This window comes from Babylonia areolata, chromosome 31 (genome assembly GCF_041734735.1).
Source record: "Babylonia areolata isolate BAREFJ2019XMU chromosome 31, ASM4173473v1, whole genome shotgun sequence".
In the NCBI taxonomy this organism is placed as follows: Eukaryota; Metazoa; Mollusca; class Gastropoda; order Neogastropoda; family Buccinidae; genus Babylonia; species Babylonia areolata.
Genome location: NC_134906.1, coordinates 14,855,155 through 14,878,091, shown reverse-complemented (window position 1 = coordinate 14,878,091; position 22,937 = coordinate 14,855,155). Strand labels below are relative to the sequence as shown.

The 22,937-nt window shown below is 45.9% G+C and overlaps 1 protein-coding gene across 7 annotated transcripts in view; it reads right to left on the bottom strand.

Moving 5' to 3' along the window:
• The window catches only part of LOC143276177 (uncharacterized), a 116,054-nt gene that overhangs the window by 23,874 nt on the left and 69,243 nt on the right, over positions 1–22,937 (bottom strand). For 6 of the 7 annotated variants that reach the window (XR_013053515.1, XM_076580602.1, XM_076580604.1 and 3 more), the window contains 13 exons: positions 19,782–19,969; positions 19,031–19,207; positions 17,895–18,097; positions 14,744–14,998; positions 13,840–14,349; positions 12,150–12,374; positions 10,374–10,611; positions 9,779–9,953; positions 7,713–8,299; positions 6,850–7,058; positions 6,212–6,359; positions 2,503–3,494; positions 639–848 (listed from right to left, as the gene is read on the bottom strand). Coding sequence is in view for 6 of the 7 variants with exons in the window: in XM_076580602.1 (XP_076436717.1) it covers positions 639–848; positions 2,503–3,494; positions 6,212–6,359; positions 6,850–7,058; positions 7,713–8,299; positions 9,779–9,953; positions 10,374–10,611; positions 12,150–12,374; positions 13,840–14,349; positions 14,744–14,998; positions 17,895–18,097; positions 19,031–19,207; positions 19,782–19,969 (4,117 nt within the window). In the remaining variant the exon portion in view is untranslated. The remainder of the gene's footprint in view (positions 1–638; positions 849–2,502; positions 3,495–6,211; positions 6,360–6,849; positions 7,059–7,712; positions 8,300–9,778; positions 9,954–10,373; positions 10,612–12,149; positions 12,375–13,839; positions 14,350–14,743; positions 14,999–17,894; positions 18,098–19,030; positions 19,208–19,781; positions 19,970–22,937) is intronic. The other variant, XM_076580603.1, reaches the window with a different exon arrangement.

Here is a 22,937-nt window from a genome sequence, read left to right as displayed (position 1 = left end):
TTTAAATATTTCAGCATTCCTCCATACTAAGGAAGTGTACCTTTCTTCAGTCTGTTCAGCATGTGCATGTTAAGAGAATGGCAAAATCGTGGTGGAAGTGGTGACTGTCCCTTGATGCCTGTGCCATTTCATCCCAGTATACTTGTCCTATATGTATTTTTGTTTTTGTAAGCGCTAAGGGCTTTAGTAAGATTAAGCGCCATAAATGCCCATTCTTCTTATTATTATTATGTGTAATATACAAGCATATGTGTGTGGTGTGGTGTGGTGTGGTGTGGTTTGTGTGTGTGTGTGTGTGTGTGTGTGTGTGTGTGTGTGTGTGTGTGTGTGTGTGTGTGTGTGTGTGTGTTGTCTGCTGTGCATTTGACTGTTTCTTCCTGTTGTTTTTATCTGTGTGAGTATGTGTGTATGGGTGGCAGTGTGAGCAACAAACCTTAGAGTGGAAACTTTTACACACCCTATGATTTTCAAATTTATTCATTCATTCACACCAACACCCCAGCACTGAACAACTGGACCGTAAGGGCTAAGCGGATAGGTTGTAAAACTCCACTGTAAGGTGAATTTACTCATGGAAATTGATTCAACACAGAAATACTCTCACCTCCCATACCCTGCCCAAAAAACCACCACCATACCTTGGCCTCCAGCTCTCTGAGGCGTGCCTCCATGGTGCGGGCCAGAGTGTCAGCACGGTGAGCCATGCTCTCATTGGTGTGGGCCCGGCTCTCCGCGTCCTTGACCTGCGCCTGCAGCTGCTGGTTTAAGGTCAGCGCCTGGTGGAGCCGCCCGTCTGCCTCCTGCTCCCGGCTCTGGCTGCTCTGCAGACTGCTCTTCAGCTGTTCCAGCTGGGGAGCGGAGGTGAGGGTGGGGGAGGACAGGCACACAATCACATCATCATTAGAATAATGCACACCATGGATTATTAAAGGAGGAAAAGGGATATTTTACATCTTATTATTACTAAAAACTGGATTAAGGGGGATAGTTACTACCGACTGTATTAAAGCTGGGAAAGGGAGTATTTTACATCCAAATTACTGCAAACTAACCCTAACTGGTGGAAATAGGATATTTTATGACCAAATTAGTGCAGACTGTATCATCAAGGGAAAAGTAATATTTTGCATCCTATAATTACTACAGACTGGGTTAAGGGATTACCAAGACCGGATTAAGGGGAGAAAAGGGATATAGTTTAAACTGTATGGTTACTACAGACTGGATTGAGGGAGGGAAGGGATATTTTGCATTCTACAATTACTACAGACTGAAATTAGGGAAAGAAAAGAGATAATTTGCATCCTGAAGTTACTAAAAGCTGGATTCAGGTGGAAAATGGTGAAATTCCATTGACCCCCACCCCCAAATATGCAAAATTTACATGGCAATAAAAAAAAATTTTTTAAAAAGAGCCATAGACTCAAAATTTACCCTGCCAGTATTGATTGAAACCATGGCGTAGGAACAATCATAGCAAACAAAAAGTGTTGAAAATGAGAGAATTTTGCATGCAGTCCTCTTGGTATGGAAAAAAAAAAAAAAAAAAAAAAAAAGAAAAAGAAAAAATAAAGAACAACAATCACCTCTGGTTGAAAACCATTTAGAAAGTAAGGCAGCAGCAGGGTACTTACAACAACCTGATCTAGAAACTTGGTTTTAGCGGAGGTCCCTTTATGAAAAACAGCTGGCTAACATGGAAGCAATTTGCTCAACCTGAGGGGGACTCTTCAACCACTGCTTCAGCTGTGAAGGGATCTGCCTATGCAAAAATCAATAAAAACCGCATGTGAAGTAAAAAGTTTCATTCTATTGTGCAAAACTTTTGGCTTCGTAGTGAAGTTTATGTGAAGTTTGTGCTAAATTTGAGTCTAAAAATGTATGCATAATTTGGGTCTACAAATTTATGCAATGACAGAAAGGTTGAAGCTTTTTTTTTTTAAGAATAAAGTTTGCAAGCTAATTCTGCATTGGTTTTTCATGTTATGGAATTTCAACTAGGACGGCAGTCACACATGCCCCCGATCGTTTAAGCAATCAGCTGATAATTAGGGAGGGAAAAACGAATGGGACTGTAAAGTAACATGTAGTGACATATCTCTCTGCATGTGATAGCACATGCACCCTGTGGTTGTCATATGCACAACTCAGCCAAATCAGACAAGAAAAAAAAACACACACAAGAAAACACAGGTAGACAGGGATGCTCCATGTTCTCCAGACTACAGGACAGGAGAAGAAAGAGAAAAAGAAGGAGAAGGCAGAGGAAGAAAAGTACGAGAAGAGGAAGAAGAAGAAAAGTAGGAGAAGAGGAAGGAGGTGAAAGAGGAGGAAGAGAAAAGAAGAGAAAGGAGAAGGACAAGGAGGAGGAGCAGGAGAAAAGGGAGGAGAAAAAGGAGAAGAAGAAAAAGAAGAGGAAGGAGAAAAAGGAGGAGGAGGAGGAGGAGGAGAAGAGATAGAAGAATGAGACTAAGACGAAGAAGGATCAGAAAGCCCCCTGACCTGAGTCTCGCAGTCATGCACGCGGTGCTGGTAGTCCCTCATGCACTGTTCGTAGTGGGCCATACGCTCCTGGTAGTGCTGCGCCCTCTGCTGCTGCTGACGGCACTCCTCCTGCAGTGACGCTGACTGCGACGCCTGGGTCCGAACTTCCTGCACCTCGCGCCTCGCCTGGGCCACCTCTTCCTGCAGGCGCCCAACCTCCTCCCCTGCTGCCTCCCTCTCCCTCTGCACCTGCCCCACCTCCTCCTCCAAGGATCGAACCCTTTCCTTCACCTGTCTCACTTCTTCCTCCACTTCGCCCTTCTCCCTCTCCGACTGGCCCAGGCGTGTCTCCAGCACTGATGCCCGCTCCCCGGACTCTTTCAGCTCCGACTCCCGTTTCCGTATCGACTGTCGCAGGGTTCTGACGTCGTCGTCGAGGGCAGCACCACGGGTTCTGGAGGTGGCGAGGTCGGCCTCAAGAGTCTGGCAGGAGGCCTGTGATGCATGGAGCTCAGCCTCCAGCCCCTTGACTCTGCGGCGCGCCTTGGTCAGCTGGGCCTCCAGGTCCAGCAGGTGTTGCTGGGACTGGGAGAGACGCACATCATACGACTGCCGCCGCTGCTGCCAGTCCTCCAACTCCTGCTCCAGTTCCCGCGCCTGCCTCCGTGCCTCTTCCGCCTCCCCCCGCAGGCCCTCCACCTCCCCCCGCAGGCCCTCCATCTCCCCCTCCTGCTGCAGCTGGCGCTGCGCCTCCAGTTCCTGCACGGCCGCCAGGTTCTCCCTCAGCAGCTGCAGCTCTCTCTCCTGCTGCTCCTGCACCACGCCGCTCTCCGCAATCGTCTTCTCCCGCTCTGCAATGGTGCAGTCACGCTCGGCGAGGGAGGCCTGGCACTGCTGCTGGCAGTGCGCCCTCTGCTGGGACAGCTGGTCCCCAAGCCGCGCCAGGGCCGCCTCCAGCTCCGTGATGCGCTGGATGTGCTGGTTGTTGAGCAGTGACGTCACTTGCACCGCTGAAACCACATCCATAGGGTAATGATAATAATAGTAATGGACATTTATATAACGTGTTTCTCCAGAAATACTGCTCAACGCGATTCACATTTGGTTCCTCACTCCCCGCCTCCCCCATCAATACTCCTCTCCACACCACCCCACCCTACACACACACGGGTGGTCTATGGTCCATGTATGTTGACCGTCACATCCGTCATTCACGTACATCTATTACCATATTGTCAGGAAAGCATATCCAGCAGTACATCCGTTGATATTATATACATCTATCAATATAAAAATCAGGTATCCATCATCATATCTATCAATCATGCACATCATCCATCATATCCTTCAATCATACCACCCATACACATACATGACATCAATCATACATATCCATCATCTATCAATCAAATATATCTATCACTCATATCATGAATCATTTTATTGTCAATCATACATATGCATCATCTCATCCATCAATGACATCTATCCATAACCTCAGGATGTAGTAAGCGTTGCAGACCAACTAGGAGGATGGGCTTTCAAACCCCATCAGTGCTGGATTTTTCAGCCCAGGGCCAACATTTTTTGACTCACTTGTGTAAACAAAGTGAGTCTATGTTTTAACCCGGTGTTCGGTTGTCTGTGTGTGTGTGTGTGTGTGTCTGTGTTCTTTTTTTTTTGTGTGCCCATCCCAGAGGTGCAATATTGTTTTAAACAAGATGACTGGAAAGAACTGAATTTTTCCTATTTTTATGCCTAATTTGGTGTCAACTGACAAAGTATTTGCAGAGAAAATGTCAATGTTAAAGTTTACCACACACACACACACACACACACACACAACCGAACACCGGGTTAAAACATAGACTCACTTTGTTTACACAAGTGAGTCAAAAATGAAGCCTAATTATATGCAAACTGCATTTACTGTTATATTTATATTTTTTGTATTCTCTAAACTTGGCACTTTGATCTGATATTCTGGCACAACAACAAGAGCAGTCATTATCATTTTTTGTTCAAACAGGAACTTCTTTTGCTAAGCATGGAAGTTTTATTTATTTTGCAAACATTTTGGTGCAGATAGTAAAAAAGGGAAATTACTCCGTAATTAATGCTAGGGGACTTAATCTGCTTTAAACTGATCTTTCTCATCTTAAACATTACATTTTGAAATTATACTCAATACATAAAAAGCTTGTGTGTTTTACTCTCAGTGTACAGGGCTTTCACTATGTTCCAGCAGGTGTTGCTGGGACTGGGAGAGACGCACATCATACGAAAAATACTAAAATCAATACGATGAGTGGACTTTACAGATCTGTTGGCTGAGTCCTGAAGGTCATGGGCAAAAATCAATTGCGTACACATATTTATACACATTCAAAGCGCGTGCTCATATTCTTCGCGAACGACGCCATTTTGTTTCAAGTTGTTGACCTGCCCATTCAATCCTATATTCAATGGACAATACACGATAACATGTGATGGAAAGTTGGAGAAGGAGACCGTTAAATATTTATTCAGAGAAAGATTTGTGAACGCCTCATCACTTACTGGATTATGCCCCAAACTGCCATAAAAATATCCACAGCATCAGTCGGAATTCACAGTTAAAAATTGTAAACCATGCAAATTAATACCCTTGAACTGATCACGATGAAACAAAAAAATTTTTTTCCAGTCTGGACTTTTCTCAAAATGAAGTCCTTTTCACTTCTTACGAAGTTTAGAAGTACTTGTACTTGGCTCTACATGTTATTAGTTTAACAAAATACTAAATTTTCGTATCAACTTTAAAACTATAAAACTAGAATGAACATAAAAGAGAAATTGAATTGACCGTGTCATACTACATTCCCGGCGGGTGTAACTAAACTTGTACATCTATCTAGATCTAGTGAAAACAGCGAAATGTTGCAGTGTGATTGCGGCGATAGCCATTTAAAAGAATTTTTTTATTGCCCTTAAAGATTTTTTGAATGCCCAAGATACACCAGAATAATATGATTTAAACAGCGTTCTCACTGCGAATACCGCAATTGATTTATCGCCCTTTAAAAAAGTATGTTCAAATGTTAAATTTTAGAACGTCAGAGCCATGATAGTGTAATGGATAAGGCAGTTTCTTCTCATCCGAACATACGGGGTTTGAATCTGGTTAGGATTTTTTTTTTCCTTTTTTTTTTTAAACACGAAGCTTTATAATAACAAATACAGAACACTTTTTTTTTCTTTTCTTTTTTTTAAGTGTATCACAAATGAGTCTTGAAGGCCTTTTGCCTCTCTTGTTTTATTCTTGTTCTATCATTATACTGTTTGTATTTATTTGTTCATTTTATCTTTCTTTTTTTCGTTGTTTTTAAAACCTACAGTAGTCTCTCAATTTTCATACAGAGTAATTTGTTGTGATAAAAAAGCAATACAATACAAAATATTTCTGGTGTAAAGAAAGAAAAAGGGAACGGAGACAGACCACACCGCAGCCAAATCAAATCAAATTATGGTGCTCAGAGCCTTGCCAACCACTAAGGCCATCTCTATCACCACATTAGCATCAACTTCAGGTCAACGGGGGGTGGGGGGGGGGGGGAAAGAAAAAGAAAAAAAAGGTATGATAAAAACTAGTTGCTGCTTAAAGCTTTTCACTCGAAGTTTTAAAACGTTGCAGAATTTAAAACATCCAAATCTCACACACACACACAGCCAATGGAAGGACACTGACCATTGTGGGCCTCTGTGTCCAGCTGCTCCAGCCGCGCCCTCAGACGTTTCAGCTCCACCAGGTGGAGCTGCAGCAGCCGCATCTGTCCATCACACGTCTCCTCCCCGCTTACCTCCCCTGTACTGCTGCCTGCACCTTCCACTGACACCTGTGAATCCCCAAAATGCTCTGATAGTTGTGTTTTTTTAATCAGATACCAACAAGACAATGAGAGAAGGATGGAAAGAAAGGGAGATGATAATCTAAAGACAGAAACACAGTCAAATTAAATCACACGCATGCGCATGCACACACACAACGAACACAATCACAAACCAAGCAACAAGGGGGTTGGGGGGGTGGGGAAGAAAAAGAAAAAAAAGACACATACCAGGCCCCTCATAACTCCCTATTTGCAGGCACAAGGAAGGTCAGTGTCATGCACACTGAGTTCTCTCTCTCTCACGCACACACACACAACACACACACCCTCACCTGCACATGCAAATACTCAGCAAACAACATACACACACCACCACCACCCCACCCACACAACAAACCAAGCAATGAAATGGGAGAAAAAAAAAAGTCACATACTGGGCCTCTCACCAGTCCATCTGTACACCCAAACACAAACACACACACACACACACCCTCACCTGTACACCCAGTGAGCGACACAGTGTGTCGTACACACTAAGTTCCTCCCTCAGAGTGCGGTTCATGTCGGTCAGCACCATGACGCGCGTCTTCAGTCGTGACGAATCCTCTTCCTCCCCTTGGGACGACGCATCTCTGGCACTGTTGTTGGAATGCAGCGTTCCGTTGCCATCGTACGTCATCGCCTCATCCCCTGAACTGCCCGCTTCTGTATGGGGTGTGGGGGTGTGGAGGGGGGACCACCAACAGATACAAATGTAGAGACACAAGTGAGTGTGTGCATGTATTTACATGAGTGCTTGTTGTTGTCACTTGCTTGGTATTGCAGTTCCACTGGGAAATATATTATATAGGCTATGAATGACAGGCTGATTCATCATTTGACACTTGCTTTGGTCCAGCTGACTGCATATGGCTGTGTAACAACTGCCAAACTAAATTCTAAAAATTCAACAACAGTAAATGACTGATGGTACTTTCTATACAGAAAACCACAACAAAAGCGTCTTCCCCTGACCCACTTGTCCTGTTCATTACCCCCTGCTACTCACAGACATACATAAAAAACTGGTTTTGATTATGAGGTCCTGCAGTCCTATGTGAAAAGAAAAAAAACAGAAGGAAGGTAATATACTATAGGAGGTCGCTAGCCACACCTACTTTAGATTTATCAGAATAAGCGGTGTAGTAGTTTGCACAGGGCAGGCATCAGACCCCTGCCAGAGTCTGCACTAGAGGGTCATGGTATGGTGTGTATAATCAAAGAAACATTTATCATTATCACTGTTGCTTATAACCATGCCTATCACACATGACTGAAGAAAAGATCTAAAACCAAACAAGAGAAACGCAAAACACCCACCAGTATGTTCTGCCGATCGGCATTCCTTATCCACCCGGTGGCCTTTCGATGTTGCCCCATGTCTGCCAGGCAAGTTCACCCCGCGGGGCAAACTCCAGGCGCTGTCCTGGTGACCCTGACTGGGCCCCATGGGCAAGATACTCTCAGAGAAACTGGAGTAGGTCAGATTGTCCATGGCCGTGCCATCCAACACATCATCACCCAACAGCGCGGAAAACGTCACCTCCTGCGGCGACAGAGACGGGCGAGCGTTGTTGCCATGGCGACTGAGAGAGGAGGTGGTGGTGGTGGTGGTGAGGTGAGTCTGGTTATGGCACCACTCCGACCGGCTTCCCGACACTTCAGACATTGTAACCGTGGTGATATCGTCTGACATGACCGCACCACCTTTCCTGTCCCTGCCGGTGTGTCTGCCGAGCAACTCCCCGTGAGAGGTGAGGTCTCGTCGAGCTGTCTCCCTGGACACAGAGAGCTGTGACGACTGGCCGCTCATGTTGGAGCCACCGTCCTCTTCCTGCTGACGTGGGGGGCCGCCCACCTGGGGCACGCCTGGCTTGCCTGGGTCTACCTCCGCTCCGCTACAGTACCTGCAGCACAGTTGGTCAACCCCTCGTCAACTGTTGCCTCACATGGCCCAGAAACTGGTTGTAGGAACAAGGCAGAACACAATTCTCATGGGGAAGTACAGTCCTCCTTTCTAGTCTACAATTTCTTTAACTTTCTTTTTTCACAAATCTTTGTATGTCTTTCAACACTCAGAATCAGTTATGAATGACTGGCATGAAAATGCTTTGTCTCCAGCTCTATAAAAAAAAAAAAAACTGCCATTATCATCATTATCAGATTGCCACTTCAGACTGACAGAACAGAATTATGTCAAGCTCTACTGCTCTTCTGGTTTCTCATCATAACACGCAGACACACAGAGGCACACACACACACATAGCTGCATTCAAAGGACGGGACTGAAGGGGAGAGGAACAATGTTCCTTGTGCTCACAACATTCATGCATTTATTATTCTTCTCGTCTTCCAATACATGTCCTCCAGTGGTAAAGCATAAACAGTCAACTCACACTGGCTGCTGCAACTGAAGATGACAACACTGACAGACACCAAGTGGAACCAGTTTGCCTTCTTCACAGTTCCTTTCATAGCCTTGTTGACTGTCTCCACGTCTCTCACTCAAAATTCACTGCAAGTTTCTTCTCCCACACCACCATCCAGATGGTTTTTGTGTGGGTTTTTTTTGTTTTCTCTTTTTTTTCTTTTTCTTTTTTTTTTTTCTTTTTCCTAAAAAATCTCCTTCATAAATATCAACTGACTGACTGACCCATTCCTCCCTGTGCATACTCTTTGCATGTCTCACCCACTTCAGTGGGGTGGGAAGGGTGTCAAAGGTGACAAAGGTTCACTCATTTCTACACATTTTAGCTGTTCAATGCTGAAAAGAAAACTGTTAAAACGTTCAGCACAGTGAGTCACTACTCACTGAATAAACACAGTGACACAGTGAGTGACAGTTCACTGTATTCTTCATCAACTGACACCAGGAAATGTTCCTTGTGGTCAGAATTTTGGTTGAAATGTCTGTCACTGGAATGTTTGCCTTCTTTCTGCATGTATGCATGCGTGTGTGTGAATTTATGTGTAAACATGTTTGCATGTGTGTGTGTGTGTGTGTTAGTATGAATGTATTTGCATATGTATGTGCAAGTGTGTGTGTAAGAATATGTGTGTGTGTGTGTGTGTGTGTGTTAGTATGTAACAGCATATGTGTGGGTCATTTGCGTGAGTGATGAAAAGAAAGAGATAAGAAAACCAAAAAAAAGAAACCCACAAACTGAAAGGCACCAACATTCAGCCACCAAAAATTACAAACAAAAAAAGAACCTCCCGCCCCAACCCCCCCACCCCCCAAAAATCAGAACTGAAACAAATTCAGAGAAATTAAAAGGGAGAAACACAACAACCAAACAAACGAACGAAAAAGAGACAAATGCAAAGAACCATCACCCCCACCCCATTTTTAAACCAGCCAACCAAGCAACCCAGTGGAACTCTACCTCTCCTTCATGGCATTGATGTGCTGAGTCAATGTGCTGAGGATGGCATGGGAGTTCTTGGACGGGGAGCCACCCTTCTGGCCACGAGACGCAGCCGCTGATTGGCCAAGGCCTTGCTCCACGGCCATCATGGCCGACATGTCTGTGCCACTGCCGCACTCTGCTCCAAGTCCACCTGCACATTGTACGTGGCCAACTGTGATCAAAGGCTGCTTGCCTCTTGTGTGGAGTTGTCTTGTGAAATAATACGGGTGTAGGCATGAATGTCTATGGAGGAAAGTATCCAAGAACATACAGACCACATGCACACACACACACAAACCTGTCACAACACAACACTCACATGCCCCGACATACAGGCACTGTACACACCATGTAAAGACATTCATTTCACATAATTTGATACTCTTACTGGTTTTTCCCTTTATTCCTCAAACCAATGAATGCATTTTTCATACTCTCTCTCTCTCTTTTACATAATTCTTACCACGATCCATCCCCACCGACCAACGACCACAGCAAAACCCACACATCCACCCACCAATTATTACCATCACACACACACACAAACATACACACACACACATCAACTCACCGGCACTCTGAACGGCCTCACGCAGGTCACTGCAGGAGAGGGACAGGGACAGGCGGGGCTGGGGGAGGAGGCACGACTCACTCTGTGAGCGAGGCATCCCCCCCACCATCCCCTCCATGCCCCCAACCCCTCCCCCTCTCTTGACGGCCTGCAGGAGGGAGCGGTAGTGGCGAAGTCGCTGAGACATGTAGCGCACTGTGCCCTCCGTCGCCGCCAGACGTTCTTCCAGAGTCTGCACCTGGAAGGCGAAGAACTGTTAGGATGATGTCAGTACATCTCATGGAAGGCAAAGAACTGCGTGTGGGCAGGCAAAGAACTGGGTGTGGGGATGATGTCAGTACATCTCATGGAAGGCAAAGAACTGCGTGTGGGCAGGCAAAGAACTGGGTGTGGGGATGATGTCAGTACATCTCATGGAAGGCAAAGAACTGCGTGTGGGCAGGCAAAGAACTGCATGTGGGGATGATGTCAGTACATCTCATGGAAGGCAAAGAACTGCGTGTGGGCAGGCAAAGAACTGGGTGTGGGGATGATGTCAGTACATCTCATGGAAGGCAAAGAACTGGGTATGAGGATGATGTCAGTACATCTCATGGAAGGCAAAGAACTGGGTGTGAGGATGATGTCAGTACATCTCATGGAAGGCAAAGAACTGGGTGTGGGGATGACGTCAGTACATCTCATGGAAGGCAAAGAACTGGGTATGAGGATGATGTCAGTACATCTCATGGAAGGCAAAGAACTGGGTGTGGGGATGATGTCAGTACATCTCATGGAAGGCAAAGAACTGGGTATGAGGATGATGTCAGTACATCTCATGGAAGGCAAAGAACTGGGTGTGAGGATGTCAGTACATCTCATGGAAGGCAAAGAACTGGGTGTGGGGATGTCAGTACATCTCATGGAAGGCAAAGAACTGGGTGTGGGGATGATTTCAGTACATCTCATGGAAGGCAAAGAACTGGGTGTGAGGATGTCAGTACGTCTCATGGAAGGCAAAGAACTGGGTGTGAGGATGTCAGTACATCTCATGGAAGGCAAAGAACTGGGTGTGTGGATGATTTCAGTACATCTCATGGAAGGCAAAGAACTGGGTGTGAGGATGTCAGTACATCTCATGGAAGGCAAAGAACTGGGTGTGTGGATGATTTCAGTACATCTCATGGAAGGCAAAGAACTGGGTATGAGGATGATGTCAGTACATCTCATGGAAGGCAAAGAACTGGGTGTGAGGATGTCAGTACATCTCATGGAAGGCAAAGAACTGGGTGTGTGGATGATTTCAGTACATCTCATGGAAGGCAAAGAACTGGGTGTGAGGATGATGTCAGTACATCTCATGGAAGGCAAAGAACTGGGTGTGGGGATGATGTCAGTACATCTCATGGAAGGCAAAGAACTGGGTGTGAGGATGATGTCAGTACATCTCATGGAAGGCAAAGAACTGGGTGTGGGGATGATGTCAGTACATCTCATGGAAGGCAAAGAACTGCGTGTGGGCAGGCAAAGAACTGGGTGTGAGGATGATGTCAGTACATCTCATGGAAGGCAAAGAGCTGGGTGTGAGGATGATGTCAGTACATCCATAGTCTCCAGCCACATGGGTACAACTGATGACCAGGCAACCAATTCTCTTGTTTTCTCCCTGTTCCTCAATCTCCATCAGAGCGTTATTTTACTACAAATTCAAAAAATAAAGACTAGTGCCAACCCTGTCGAAGATACAAACTGAGGAGAAGGGGATATAATTTTTTTTTTTTTTTTTGTAAATCTCACCTGCTCCTGTGAGTCCTGCAGACGACGACCCATGTGCAGCATTGAGGACGGAGAACTGCCATCCTTCCCTGCCAGCTTCATCTTGGCCAGGGGAGGCAACTTGCCGCCCACGCTGCTCTCCCCTTGCATGAGGCGAGGTGCCCACTCGGGGTCGCTCTGCTGTGAGGCCTGGCTGATGGACGGTGCCAGACTGCTGTTCCATTGCAGGGACACTGGGGGCTGGCACTGAGACACAAGGTAGAGAGGTGAGGGGCCACCACTTGGACATTTACAGCCCGCATTTTTTTTGTTACCCTCCCCCCCCCCCCCCCCTTTTTTTTTTCCTTCAATGTTTTTTCTTGTGTGTATAATCATTTGAATGTGTCTATGTTTTGTAATGTTAATATGGAAAATTTTTAATAAAAAAGTTTGGGGAAAAAAAAAAAAAAAAAAAAAAAAAAAGTTGCCTCTGTTGCCGGACCTAGTGGGTTTTATCCAGAAGCTGTCTTCAGTCAGATTTATGGAGTTCTCTGAGTTTTCTGTGACATCTGTCTCTGTTGGATTTACAGAGGTATTTCTACAAACATTCATGTCTGTTTTGTAAGGGGGAGAACCACTGACAGGTGTCAACAGGCTCAGGGAAGGTTCAAAAGTGATTTTCTTCCCTACTTTAACTCCCCGAGTCTTATAGTTCTCACTATTTCGTTGTTGTTTAAAATGTTCAAAATGATGACACCACAATGGTCTTGGACTCACGATCCTTTTAGACGTTTAAAAATATTATGAAAGAAGCAGACAGAAATGAAAAAAACTTGCACAATCGTTCAGAAGATAATTCTGATAGCTCTGATGAAGAAGAGACTGAGGTTTATTGCTACTTTTTTGTTTCGGTGTGGAGTTCTTGTGAGTTGGCAGAAATAGTCACAGAATACGATAAACATGTAGTACTTTCAATAAATACTCAACAAATGACAAAGTGGGTCCCTTTGTTTTGTTTCCATGTGACAGTAGAACTTGCTGCACATCAGCCTGTGTAATTTCATGCATAAATTCCCACACAGAAAAGCTACTGTAGTTTTAGTCTACATCGTACTGACACTTTTTTCCTCAGCATATGGAATACAGCTGACCCCCAAAAGTGTCGGCAGTCAAGGGGTTAATGGGGGAGATTTTTTCCAATTTCCTAGATAACACATCATGCGCAGTCTTGCTGGTGTCTGAACCCCCTTCGTGTAAGTACGCATGCTGAAGATAAAATGTGCATGTTAAAGATCCTGTAATCCATGTCAGCGTTTCGTGGGTTATGGAAACAGGAACATACCCAGTGATCACACTCCTGAAAACGAAGTATGGCTGCCAAGATGATGGGATAAAAACTGTCACACAAGTAAAAACCCACTCATAGACTCCAGTGAACAGGGGAGTTGCAGCCTAACAAGACAAAGAAAAAGAAGAAAAAACAAACAAATAAAAAGGGGAATAGTGGCTGACTGGTTGGTGCACTTCACTTCATACTGTCACCAAAGGTGTATCAAAACAGAAACAAAAAAAACAGCTCAATTTCTAATCCACTCTTTCAAAGTCACATATGTAAACCAACTCTAAAACATCAGAACATGCCAAGAAAATAAAGAAAAGAAAAGAAAAAAAAAATCAAAATCAAAGCATTTTTTTCCTCTCACCCACAACACAACACATTCTCCACCCTGACCTGTGAGAGGGAAGAGTCGGTGCGGCGGTTGGTGTTGTGCGATATTTCCTGAGAGAAGGACCCCGGGGGAGACATCACTGACAGGAGGGACGTGTCTGACATGTGATCGTTCCTGCCAGGAAACACCTCACTGCCGGTGTGGCCGTTCCCGTCAAACACATCCCCGCCCATTGACACCTCCTGCACCCCAACACTCCTCCCCGTCATCCCCTCGCTCCCCTGACACCGTCTCAGTTCTGAGTTCTCCGCTTTGAGCCGCTCAATCTCCATTGCCATAGCAGCAAACTGAGGGTCGTTAACCTCCTTGCTGACCTTGATCTGCCGCTTGAGACCCTTGTTGACCTTGTTCATGTCCTTGACCTGGTGTCGGAGGTGGTGGACCTGGCTGTGAAGGTCAGTTGGGGCAGGAAAGACATTGGACCCCAGCTCACTGGGCAGACCCAGGTGTTGGTGCAGCTGGGCCATTTCCTCGTCCTTCAGCTGTAATGCTATCTTCAGTGACTCCAGCTGCTGACAGCAAAATAATTTAACACATACAGGATGTACACCACTGTAATTCGTCAGGTATGGCCTAGTGGTAATGCATCCACCCCTCTCTCTCTCTCTCTCTGCCCTAGCTCACCTGTGTCGTATGAACTTTATTGTTGATTTAGATGTGAATGAACTGCAAGTAACTGTGTAAGTACAAAGAATCCTTCAATCATTACTTTAGGTTCAAACAACTATGTAAGCTTCATGGTGATCAATTGTGAGCATTTTTTTTTACCCAGTCCCTGTAAAATAATGTTTTATCCTTGTGTCCCTGAATCCCCCCACCGCCCACACACAACTACACACTCACACACTCCCCCTCTGACAAAGACAGAATGGCCTTGTCACTGAAGAGTTTGGAGCTCCAGCTCACCTGAACCTGCAGATCATCATCCACCGTGCTGGTGCTGGCCAAGATGCCAACGCTGCCTCCCACTCCTTCTCTCCCCTGCGACTCCTGCAGCTCACTCTGGAGCTGTGTGTTGCGCTGAGCGGCAGCCACCAGGTCCTCCTGAAGCTGACTGACCAGGTCGCGCAGCGTGGCGCCCGACAGCCCCTCCAGGTCAGCCGAGGACAGAGAGGCCAGCGACGACACCACTGAGTCTTGTGACGCCTCCCTCGTCAGACCCTGTGGGAGGGAGAGGTTGGGGGGGATCGAGAAGAGGGTTTGAGCTGTGACAGGTTTGATTGTTCCATCAAGAGGAGTTCAACGATGTATGGGCTGCTGCCCTGAGGTGGTTGGTGGTAGTGTTCCTTTCTTTGTCTTTGTCTTTTTTTCCTGTTTATTCTTGTTTTCTTTTTTTGTTTCCTTTTTTTTTCTTTTTTTTCTTTTGTGGACATATTTTCTTGACATTCCCTATCTGTCAAAACTTGGATTTATAATTCTCTGAATCTTCTTTAACCAAACAAAAGAGAGTGTGTTTGCTTTCTTACTGGGTTAGGAATGAACGATTACATGTTGGCTGGTTACTGGGTTGCTTTCACATTGGGTTAAAACTGAACAACATGTAGTTGTTAGGTTGCTTCCTATTTGGTTAAAACTGAACAACATGTAGGTTGTTAGGTTGCTTCCTATTTGGTTAGGATTGAACAACAGGTTGGTTGTTAGGTTGCTTCCTATTTGGTTAGGATTGAACAACAGGTTGGTTGTTAGGTTGCTTCCTATTTGGTTAGGATTGAACAACAGGTTGGTTGTTAGGTTGCTTCCTATTTGGTTAGGATTAAACAACAGGTTGGTTGTTAGGTTGCTTCCTATTTGGTTAGGACTGAACAACAGGTTGGTTGTTAGGTTGCTTCCTATTTGGTTAGGATTGAACAACAAGTTGGTTGTTAGGTTGCTTCCTACTTGGTTAGGATTGAACAACAGGTTGGTTGTTAGGTTGCTTCCTATTTGGTTAGGACTGAACAACAGGTTGGTTGTTAGGTTGCTTCCTATTTGGTTAGGATTGAACAACAGGTTGGTTGTTAGGTTGCTTCCTATTTGGTTAGGACTGAACAACAGGTTGGTTGTTAGGTTGCTTCCTATTTGGTTAGGACTGAACAACAGGTTGGTTGTTAGGTTGCTTCCTATTTGGTTAGGATTGAACAACAGGTTGGTTGTTAGGTTGCTTCCTATTTGGTTAGGACTGAACAACAGGTTGGTTGTTAGGTTGCTTCCTATTTGGTTAGGACTGAACAACAGGTTGGTTGTTAGGTTGCTTCCTATTTGGTTAGGATTGAACAACAGGTTGGTTGTTAGGTTGCTTCCTATTTGGTTAGGATTAAACAACAGGTTGGTTGTTAGGTTGCTTCCTATTTGGTTAGGATTGAACAACAGGTTGGTTGTTAGGTTGCTTCCTATTTGGTTAGGATTGAACAACAGGTTGGTTGTTAGGTTGCTTCCTAGTTGGTTAGGATTGAACAACAGGTTGGTTGTTAGGTGGATTGTTTCTACTTGGTCAGGATTGAATGCTAACAAGGTTGTTAGTTGGATTACTTTATTACAGGGTTATGACTGAACCAAGTTAAGTTGGTTGATAGTTTCACTGCTTTCTAATAAAGTTAGGACTGAACAATGACAGGTTATTGTTAATTGGGTTGCTTTCTTTGGGATCATGATTGACCTACAACAGGTTGCTTGTTAGTTGGCTTGCTTTCTTTTGGGTTAGGATTTGACATTAACTGGTTGGTTGGTGGGTGGTTTTATTGGGTTTGGATTGAATGATGTTATGCTGCCTGCTAGTTGGGCTCTTTTCTTATTGGGTTAGGACTGAACAGTGGCTGTTGGTTGGTTGGTTGTTAGTTGGGGTGCTTTATTTATGGTCAGGACTGAATGATTGATAACACATTGGTACACTGGGTTGGTTTCTTGTAAGGTCTGAATTTAACGATGAAATGTTGGTTGTTAATTCAGTTGCTTTTTTACTGGGTTAGGTCTGAACAGTGACAGACTGATTGTTAGTTGGGTTGCTTCTTAATTATTGTGTAAGGAATGAATGATAACAGGTTGTCAGTTTGGTTGCTTCGTTATTGGGCTAGAACTGACCTATGATGGGTTGATCGTTACTTAGGGTGCTTTCTTACTCTGTTAGGACTGAATGACAACAGGTTAGTTGTTAGCTGGATTGCTTTACTACTGGGTTAGGACTGAATGCTAAATGCTTGGTTGGTTGTTGGGCTGCTTTGTAATAGGGCTAGGACTGAACCCTGACAGAATGGTTGTTCCACAGCTTTTTTGTAGGGGTTGAGGGAATACCTGAGTGAGTGAACTTGATTTACATAGGGCGCATAACAATGTCCGCACTTGCGTTGTGCGTTCACAGTGACAACCACACATAAAGACACATAGACAGAAACAAGAAGAAACAATGAAATGCCTGCACAGCACACAGGCACACGCACGCACGCACGCACACACACACACACAATGCAACTGATTTAGAAAGTGTGTGTGTGTATGTGTGTGTGCCTCACTCTGTCTCTCTCTCTCTGTCTCTGTCTGTCTGTCCCTCCTTCTCTGCTCTCATTCACACACACAAGCCATTTCATTTGCCAGTCCACGCAAGACACTCTACTCACCACCACCACACCCATCCACCTACCCATCAACATACACTCACACTCACCATCACCATGTTCATCCTCCTACCTATCCTCTTTCTCTCCCATCTATACCCCCCTCCCCCCACCCTCCAACATCCTCCCATCCCCATCTTTTACACACACACACCCACACACACCCACACCTATCCCCTTATACACATCAATACAAATACTACCACTCCACACCACCCACCAACACACAATACAAATATCCCCTCCCCTCCCCCCCACAACACACACTTCAGTACAAATACCGCCCCGCCCTGGACACGCAAACGTATATAGAAACATCCTAAACACCACCCTCCAAAACACAATCAATGCAAACATCCACACACACACATCAATGCAAACATCCCCCCAATCCCCTACACACACACACACACACTCCAACTAGCTCACCAACCCCCCTAACACCCCTCCTCCTCCAAACCCCATCTCACCAGCTCCTCAGAGATGTTGTTTCCGCCAAACAGGAGTTCTGAGCCAGGGGCTCCCTCCTCCTGCCCTTCCACTGAGCACAGAGTGGGGTTGGTCTTTCCGCCAGCGTCCTCCTTGGACAAGGGCCCACCACGGTCAAACAGTGTGTGGGTCAGGAAGGGACTGGTTTGCACTGCCAAGCTGGTCTTGTCAGCCCCAGCCTTCCCTGCAGGAGAGGAGAAAACGTTAAAAAAAAAAGGTGGGGTTTTTTGTTTTTTTTAGATTTGGAAATGAAGAATTCAGCTGTTGATCATTCCACTGTTGAATAAAAGGTTACAAAACTAGTAACATTCTGTAGCATCTAAACCCCCTTGACTGCCTTAGGACACAGCATTTGTGTCAATAGTGATGTCACTGATGACATCGTCAACAGGGAAATATCTTTTGAGGCTGAAGATTCACACATTTGATCCAGGGTGGTACATCTCCAGAACACTTTCTCAGTTTTTGGCTCACTGTTCTGGACACACTGATTTATGACCTGAAACATCTCTTTCGGCTGTTTTTCCCCAGCAGTCAAGGGATTAAAGTTCTTACAGCAGTGATTTCCTATTCACTGTGTCCAGAGTTTGGCCAGGGAAGCCAAGTCCCAGTCCTCTCCTTCCGCTTTTTTGGGCCATGCTTTCAAACGTAGAGCTCTACGCACAATGGAATTGAATTCACTGTGCCTACAGCCATATAAAAAAGGCTATGGAAGGGATCATAACTTTTAATCAAAATACGTACATAAATTCATAAACATTCTTAAATCTCACTGACAGATGCAGTGGTATAATGGTTGAGTGCTGGTGGGTTAAGGTTGGAGATTTTTCTGATCTCCCATGTCAAAATCAGTGCAGATCTGCTAGCACCTCAACGCCCTTTGTGGGAATATACACGCAGAAGATAAAATATGCACACTTAAGATCCTGTAATTCATAACAGCATTTGGCAGGTTATGATGAGTTATGGAAACAAGAACATGTTATGCACAACCCACACAGTACAGCTGCCCCCAAGGCAGGGTAAAAGACTGTCGGTCATACACATGGCAGTCCACTCATCCATGTGAGTGAACATGGGAGTTGCAGCCCACGATGGTGGAAGAAGAAAGGCCTACCCGGGGTGGCAGGGACATCTCCCTGAGGGGGGCGGGTCCAGTTTGGAAGCTTGCTGGTGCCAGGACCCCCGTCTCCTTCCTCACTACCACCGTGCAGTTGTTGATGTTGATGTCGATGGGAACGCAAGGGGACACTACTCAGGCCTGGGTGGTTGTCATTGTCTGGGCTGCTGTCCCCTGTAGCCAACAAGGAGAGGGGGGAAAAAGGATGGTTCAAGTCTGAGTGGACGGGTAGGTGAGAGGGCTCAGAGCACAGGCCCACATGTATGCACACACACACTGTCTCTCACACAAACACATACATACCTACACGGATATACACTCTCTGTGTCACTCACACACACACACACACTCTCTCTCTCTCTCACACACAAAAACACACACAATCACAACACATAAAGCAAGATACGTAGAAATATAAAACCCATCCACAAAGCCAGTCAACAACAAGACAAACACAAACAATACCCACAATTGCCACACCATCAAAGCAACACACACACACACACACACACACACACACACACACACACACACACATTCTCTCTCCCCCTCTCTTACACACACACACACACACAGACACACAATCACAACACATAAAGCAAGATACACAGAAATATAAAACCTGTCCACAAAGCCAGTCAACAACAACATGACATAAACACAAACAACACCCACACTTGCCACACCATCAAAGCAACACACACACACACACACAACACAACACACAACCACCCCCACACTCTCTCACCAGAGGACATGTGGTCAGCATGTCTGGAGGTGTGTTCCAGCAGGGAGCGGTGCAGCTGCTGGTTCTTCTCCACCCCTTCCTGCAGGCGCTCCCTGAGGGCCGACACCGCCGACAGTTCTGCCTGCAGGAATGACGCCACCTCCGCCTCACTGGGCCGGCCTCCTCCTCCGCTCACACCTTCCTCCTCCCTGACAACATACACATGGACAGTCGTCAGTGGTGTGGACTTTGTTGTGGTTCTTGTGGTGTGGTGTGGTGTGGTGTGATGTGGTGTGGTGGGTCAGGTCAGGATTCAGGTTTGGCTGGGTTCAGCTGGTTTGGTTTGGTTGAATTTGGTGGGGTTGGGTTGGGTTCAGTTGGTTTGGTTTGGTTGAATTTGGTGGGGTTGGGTTGGGTTCAGTTGGTTTGGTTTGGTGGGGATGGGTTGGGTTCAGCTGGTTTGGTCTGGTTGAATTTGGTGGGGATGGGTTGGGTTCAGCTGGTTTGGTCTGGTTGAATTTGGTGGGGTTGGGTTGGGTTCAGCTGGTTTGGTTTGGTTGGATCTGGTGGGGTTGGGTTGGGTTCAGCTGGTTTGGTTGGGATGGGTTCAGCTGGTTCAGTTGGGATGGGTTGGATTGGTTCAGCTGGTTTGGTTGAGTTGGGCAGGGTTGGATTCAGCTGGTTGGGTTGGGTTGGGATGGATTGGGTTCAGCTGGTTTGATGGAGTAGGGTTGGGTTGGGATTAGTTGGTATGGGTTGGGTTGGGTTTGACTGGACTGATTTGGTCTGAGAACAAACAAGTGTGTGTGTGTGTGTGTGTGTGTGTGTGTGTGTGTGAGTGAGAGACACAGAGAGAGAGAGAGAGAGAGAGCTGCATGCATGTGTGCATGTGCGTGTGTGTGTGCATGCATGTGTGAGAGTGAGTTTGTGTGTGTGTGTGTGTGTGTGTGTGTGTGTGTGTTGTGTGTGTGTGTGTGTGTGTGTGTGTGTACGCGCGCTAGCACGTACACACACTAATGACCAAAGCTCACATTTCCACAGAAATCCAATATACGAATCACCCCCACCAGCCACCCCACCAATCCCTCCTCCACCCCCAAAAAACAAAACAAAAAAAAACCCAAAAAAACCAGTAATCAATCATCCACATCACGCAAAACCCACTGACCTCTTGTGACCGCACACGCCTCACACACCTGAACCAAATTCCTCACACACCTCCGCTGAAATCATCTCACACCTGTCCTCTTCCAGAGAAGTGGGGATACTGACATTACTACTATTATCACATCACCCCCATCGCGTGCCCAGAGAAAGAAAGGCAACAAACGGATCGATACGCATCACGTGTCTCTGCCAGACACCCCCAGCTGACCTCTCCACCTCCACCACACGCCACTTTTTTCTTCTTTCTTCGCCACGTGCGCTGATATGACGCCTGCCAAGCACTGCACTATACAGGGGGCGGGGGTGGGTGTGCAATCATCAACCCCATATTGTCACCAGTTCCACCCCTTTTGTGACACTGGACTGGCACACGAGTGGACAAAACCGATGGAAAAATCCTTCATTATTATCATTAGTTGGATCACCTTTGACCAGACTTCACTGAAAATTTGAGACGTTTGTTGCAATAGTACATCAATATCAAGATTCCAAACCTGTCAAAGTGCTTTATGATAACGAATCAGTCAGACATATGGCACACAACACACACACACACACACACACACACAACCGAAATCTTCGCAAATAATGATGACTTCTCCGATAGAGGTACCGTTAAAGCGATGACTGCACCAGGCCCAGGACAAGAAAGGCAAGTGACCGATAAGCATCATGTTTCTCTTTGCCCGATACACCCAGAGCTGACCTCTCACCCTCCACCACACGCCACTTCTTTCCGCACGTGCGCTGTGTGTGACTGACACCTGCCCAGCCAGCACTCTACAACGCAGGGGGGCCAATTATCAACCCTGTCAGTCACGTATTCTATATTCCCAACAACAGACTCGCACGCGAACTAGCAGAAGGATAGTTTACCGGGATATACGGGGGTGCCTGGGGGGTGGGGGGTCACCTTCGAGCAAGATCCAATAGAAAATTGGAGAAGGTAGTAGTAGTAGTAGTAGTAGTAGTAGTAGTAGTAGTGGTAGTAGTAGTAGAGCAGCAGCAGCAGCAGCAGTAATAGTAGTATCAGGAGAATGAGGTGTGTAGTGTTGGTGGTAGTAGTAGTCGTGGTAGTAGTAGTAGTAGCAATGCACAAGCAGCACTCGTAGTAGTAAAGGGACTGGTACAAGCCTAAGCCTCTGTGTGTGTGTGTGTGTGTGTGAAGGGAGAGGCTTCAGCAAATGATACGGTCCGTGATGGCAGGTAACCCCCCCCCCCCCCCCCCCTCTTCCCAACACACAACGCGGAACGACTGCCAAGTCTCCCCCCCCCTGCCCCCCACCACCCTTTCCACTCTACTTCTATAGAACACCCCCCCTCTCACCCCCCCCCCCCCCCCCCCCCCTCTCTCTCTCTCTCTAGCGCAGTTAGGAAATAACAAGAATAAGGCTTATTTCACCATTAAAATGTCATTTAAACCGTTTTCGTGAGGCTAAGGATAAATGTTTGGATTGTCCTTTCTGTGAGGGTGTCTATGAATCAGAAATCCACTTCATGCTCATTTGTCCTAGATACCAACAGGTTAGAGAACAGTTTATTCCTTATAAAAAAAAAATTGTAAATTTTTTTTTTTAATTACAACCATCCATCTGTGTTCTGATTAGCGTTGTTGCTATCAAACGTGAAATACTCAATGAAAGTCGCAGTCTACATAAATAAGGCATTCCAGTTAAGATCGTGCTACATGGATGGATAATGAAATTCTAAACCCTTGGCATGCAATATATGCTGTTTTCTTTCGTCTGATTTTCATCCCTACCCCACTGTTCCCTTTGACATGGGCAAATGGCCCAGTTCAGTAAACTATTTGTCTTGTCTTGTCTTGTCTGGTCTGGTCTTTTCTCTCTCTCTCTCTCTCTCTCTCTCTCTGGCAGCCCAGCAACCATGCTCAAATCCCATGATCGTGCGTGCACGAAGTACCATTACATGTACGTGTCCATGTGATAATGCAGCGAACTGTTTCAGCTCAGCTGCTAACGCAACAGTTCAAAGTCCATAAAGCTTGAA